This window comes from Quercus lobata, chromosome 8 (assembly GCF_001633185.2).
Source record: "Quercus lobata isolate SW786 chromosome 8, ValleyOak3.0 Primary Assembly, whole genome shotgun sequence".
In the NCBI taxonomy this organism is placed as follows: Eukaryota; Viridiplantae; Streptophyta; class Magnoliopsida; order Fagales; family Fagaceae; genus Quercus; species Quercus lobata.
The window spans coordinates 55,566,349-55,571,384 of record NC_044911.1 but is presented as its reverse complement, the minus strand read 5'-3'; the positions used below and the strand labels follow the sequence as shown (position 1 = coordinate 55,571,384).

Here is a 5,036-nt window from a genome sequence, read left to right as displayed (position 1 = left end):
CTGTGTGGCACCAACTAGGAAGGCGGGCAGACAACTCTAATTTTTTCACCTTGAGTCTTCAGGAATGGTTAAATACCAATGCCACATCTAATATCCACCATAGATCAGGTCCTTTGCCTTGGAATCATGTTTTTCTAGTTGGTATTTGGTTGCTTTGGAAAGATAGGAACTTCTGCATTTTCAAAAATAAAAATCCAAATCCCAACTTGGCCAAAGAAATTGTTGAACGTGCCTCAGAGTATTTTTTCTGTGTGAGCAACTCTCTAGCCACCAAAAGGATGATTTTAAAGAGCATTAGATGGGAGAAACTAAGGATTGGCTAGCTTACGTTGAATACTGATGGCTCGGCAACAAGCAACTCCGGATCAGCGGGTGGAGGTGAACTAATCAGAGATGAAAAGGGTGATTGGGTGACAGGTTTTGTAAGGAAGATTGGGAATACGACTAGTTTCATGGCAGAAATATGGGCTCTCCAAGATGGACTGCAACTGTGCTTACAAATTCATACTCAATCTGTTATTATTGAATTGGATGCTAAAGCTATTGTGGATGCCTTTAACTCACAAACTTACTCTAATACTATTGTATCTTCTATTATGGATGATTGCAGGCACATGGCTACCCGGATTCCCCAGACGAGTTTTAGACATATTTACAAGGAGGCGAACAAGTGCGCAGACTTCTTGGCTAAACTAGGCACTTTGATTGAGAGTGATTTTATTGTTTTGTCCAGTCCACCTATGGACTTATCTAGTATATTGGAGGCTGATGCCAATGGTTTGTATGTTAATAGGCTCTGTCCTGAACCTTTATTTGCTGTTTAGTGTTTAATATATTTCCCTTTCTACCAAAAAAAAAAATATTGAAATAATATTTGAGAATTGAATAAGAACAATTGAAACTGATATGATCTTGTTGTGCCTGGCAATAAAACAGTCTCAAAGTCAACATTAAGCCTTTTCATTTTTAGGATATAGGCCTTAGAGCATTCTTAGCAAAGATGTCAAATGCTAAAATGTTATAATTTAAATGCTAAAACACTAAAATATAGTATAAATTATAACATTTTAGCATTTGACATCTTTGCTAAGAATTCTCTAAGGCCTATATCTTATTGTAGCTATATATTATTAAGGTGCTATAGCTAAATGAAATAACACCTTAGCTACAGTAAGCTGATAACAACTTACTGTAGCTATATCTTATTAAAAAATATATTATTTTAAAGCTTTCTCTCTCTTCTTCTCTTTAAAAAACATATATTTTTTTCTCTCGCGCTTTGAAATCGATCTCTCTGTGGCTTCCAATATTTTTCAATGGGTTTTGATGGTGGGTCACGGTGGCAATGATTTGTGGGTTTGATTTGGAGGCACGGTGGTGAGATCAGTGATTGCGTGGGTTGGATCTTTGGGTAATATTTTTGTTTTGATGGCTGGTTGTTTTTGCTAGATGGTTGTGGTTTTGTTTTGTTTTTTTTTTTCTTCTTCTTGCAATGGGTTAGATCGACCACCGGTGAGTGCTTGGCTGAGATTTTGTTTTTGTGGTGGTTGGGTGTTTATGTAGTGGCTGGTTCTTTTCTTCCTGCGGGGGGTTGTGGTTGCCACGGTGGTGCTGTGACTTGTGGTGGTGGCGGCTGTGGTGGGTTGTGGTTGCTACAATGGTGGTTATGGCAAGTGGAGTGGTGGTAGGGGTGGTGGAGGAGGTGGTTGCTATAGTTTTTTATGTAGTTGTTTTATTATTATTTTAATGCGTAATTTATATTATTTAAATGAAATGGTAAAAAATATAGAAGTTTTGATGTTTGATGTTTGATGTATCTTAAAGTGGGGTGGTATAATAGATAAAGTAGGTTTTTGAAATGTTTTAAATATTAAAATTTTTAGAATCCTTGATGGGAATGCTCTTATATTCTATGGGAACTTAGTGGTTGAGTGAGTTTTCAAGGTTTAAATTTTTTTTGAGTGGTGATCATTTTTATGTGTGTGATGATGTATTATATTATTATACAAAGTTTCTTGTGCATCACTCAAGTTTGTGACAATCCCTAGAAAATTGAGAACAAAGCACACTATATGATAAAAGCGATAGAACAAAGTTTGGCAACAAACTTGGTTGTAGACTAAGGTTACAACTCTACTTAATATATTTTTATTAGATGTGAATTTTGACAAATCCATTATTGGATTACATTTTCTTATTATATCCTACATACTTGCAAACTTTCAATAAAATTAAACAACATTATCAATCAAATGTTTCAATTTCGAGTTTTTGTAGTCTAAAATTATACATAAAAAATAAGCTATGGATCGAATAGTAAATAAGATCTGACTGGCATGAAATTTGACATGTATTTTAAAAACATAAAGAACATGCAATTCAACAGTTAAATTTTCAAAATATGTAACCATGTTAATTTGTTTAGTGAGAGTTGTAATGCTACAACAATGTTTGTAGCTAAACTTTGTCCAAATCAATAATATATTAAAGTCAAAACACAATCAAAATTCAAATTAGCTTCTAATTGTAGTCTTATTTGCTCCAAGAGTCCATTTTAATTTTCTTAAATTTTTTGTCAAATGACCCATTTATTATACTAAATGTGAAAATTGAGATCATAATTTATTATTATTAAATGTTTCCGCATGTAAGTACAAATTACAACCTAATCGAGAGAAAGAAGAGAAAAGAAATATAGAATCAAATAATGCTGTAGATTAAACATCTCTATATATATAATAATAGATGAAGTTGAGAGAAACTCAAATTAAAATTCCAAATTAGAGTTTTAATTTTGCATCATGTGTTCTAAATTATTTATTCTTAAAAAGTTTTATTTTTTAATTTTAGAATCAAATGTGAGACTACATCATAAATATTCATTCAAGTGAGTTATTAAATACAAAAATCAAAGAATCTAGAATAAATGAATTGTAAAAAAAGAAAAGAAAAAGTGTTTCACTATAATTTTTTTTTTTAAATAGACAATTTACAATTTTTACTAAATAATATCTTTACAATTTTTTTTTTTAAGAGTTAACAAAATATAAAAATGACTATCAATAGTATTTAAATTATATATATATAAAATTATATTATACATCTTATTATATATCTTTAAGTATATTTATACATATGTATGAGTTACAAGCTATTTAAAAAAAATAAATAGTAGGTTGCAAAATAAAGTAAAACGGACAAGTATTGGTACAAAAAGTTGCGATAATGTCTTGACTATGTCAGGCTGAATTTGATACCAATATACAACCGAATATTCATACACTAGAGAGAGTAGAAACACACTCTCGCACACACATCACACGTACTACGTTTTTGCCACGGAAAAACTATGCCTAATCACTTTCACTCAAAATCCTGAACAGGACAAATTCTCCACGTGTCACCGTACAATACCCCCAATTCACTTGGCTCAAAATGAAAACCAACCGTTACAAATATCTTATTAAAAAGATGTGATAATATCACATAAATTTACACAACAACTCGAGAGTTGTTATCATTTATCACACGTCAAGCCATGAGTAGTAGAAGGAATGTGAAGCCACATGTACTCATTACTTTTTCACTATTATTCATAACTTGTAACAGTGGTAAACAACACTTCACAGCCTGGCTACTTATCCCAATTAGCGCGTCTACTTATCACACTCCTAGTTCTTTCCTTAGCGTTGTGGGTAAGTCCCAACGTCTATACTATATATATGTCCAACTCTCCTCTTTTTAGTTCTTACTCCCTTCAACAAACACAAGCACAGACAAAACCCTTTGCTTACTTATATCTACTGCTACTACTTCAATATACAAGCTAATTAAACTCAAAGTACTGAGAGACAAAGAGTTTTAAGACATATATGGACGATGCTTGCATGGTGAACTTGTCATATGAGGAGGTGATGTTGGCTTCGAAGAATCCTAAGAAACGAGATGGGAGAAAGAAGTTCAAGGAAACAAGACACCCAATATACCGTGGAGTGAGGAGGAAGAACTCAAGAAAATGGGTATGTGAAGTGCGCGAACCAAATAAGAAGTCGAGGATTTGGCTTGGGACTTTTCCCACCGCAGAAATGGCCGCGCGTGCACAGGATGTGGCGGCAATTGCGCTCCGCGGCCGTAACGCGTGTCTCAATTTTGCCGACTCGGTATGGAAGCTTCCGGTTCCGGCGTCGGCAGCAGCAAAGGACATTCAGCGTGCAGCATTGGAGGCGGCTGAGGCATTTCGGCCAGCAGAGTTGGACGATGTTTCTGGGGATGACTTGACGCAGAGGTTAGAAAATGCATCTGCAGCAGTGACAGTGGCTGCGGAGGCAGAGATAGAGCCGGAAAGTGTGTTTTTTATGGATGAGGAGGCTGTTTTCGACATGCCTGAGTTGTTGAGAAATATGGCAGAGGGGATGTTGTTGCCTCCACCACCTCATTGGTATGGTGGAGATAACATGGAAACTGACAGTGAGGTTTCATTGTGGAGTTATTCAATTTGATTGTTATTAGTAATATTATAGCTTAATGCTGCAGTGTGATGTGAGGGAAAAGTTGGAGATGGCGATGTCATACTGTACAAAAGAATTTTTTGTAGCATTTGTTTACACCAACAGAAATAATAATCCGTTTTGGGTTTTAGCTATATCAAACTTTAGTTGAACTGGGTGACTAGTCCATTGCTAATACTCTAATAAAGTAATTGGATTTTGTGTTTGATGAGTGAAAATAAGGAGGTAATTATAAAATAATATTAAAGGAGAACTCCTATTTGAGATAAAGTGTGAACACATTACCATAAAATAAAACGTTCTGAAGAAGAAGAAGAAGAAGTGGAGAGGTAGTGGACGAAGCTCAAGTGCTGCCATCTGAAACTCTCATCTTGGTTCTTCAAATCAAGCGTCTCTGCTACGGAACTTTCATACAGCTAAAGTTTGATGACTGGAGTGCTCTGGAAATAAAAAAGCATTAATTGGATTAGAATGTGATAGTGGAAAAAGCAATGTCAGCATGTGGATAAGTGGTGGGACTTGGGAATG

The 5,036-nt window shown here is 34.8% G+C and overlaps 2 protein-coding genes across 2 annotated transcripts; both read left to right on the top strand.

Moving 5' to 3' along the window:
- Window positions 1-452: 452 nt before the first annotated feature.
- On the top strand, window positions 453-824 carry LOC115957099. The gene has a single exon (XM_031075330.1). The coding sequence runs from the start codon at window positions 453-455 to the stop codon at window positions 822-824; it is 372 nt and encodes a 123-aa protein (XP_030931190.1).
- Window positions 825-3,766: 2,942 nt separating this feature from the next.
- LOC115958159 (dehydration-responsive element-binding protein 1A-like) lies at window positions 3,767-4,714 on the top strand. The gene has a single exon (XM_031076548.1). The coding sequence runs from the start codon at window positions 3,873-3,875 to the stop codon at window positions 4,497-4,499; it is 627 nt and encodes a 208-aa protein (XP_030932408.1). The 5' UTR covers window positions 3,767-3,872; the 3' UTR covers window positions 4,500-4,714.
- Window positions 4,715-5,036: the final 322 nt, after the last annotated feature.

What these genes read in the sequence shown, in the direction of transcription:
- LOC115957099 (XM_031075330.1), top strand. Translation starts at nt 453, where the DNA reads ATGGCAGAAATATGGGCTCTCCAAGATGGACTGCAACTGTGCTTACAA.
- LOC115958159 (XM_031076548.1), top strand. Translation starts at nt 3,873, where the DNA reads ATGGACGATGCTTGCATGGTGAACTTGTCATATGAGGAGGTGATGTTG.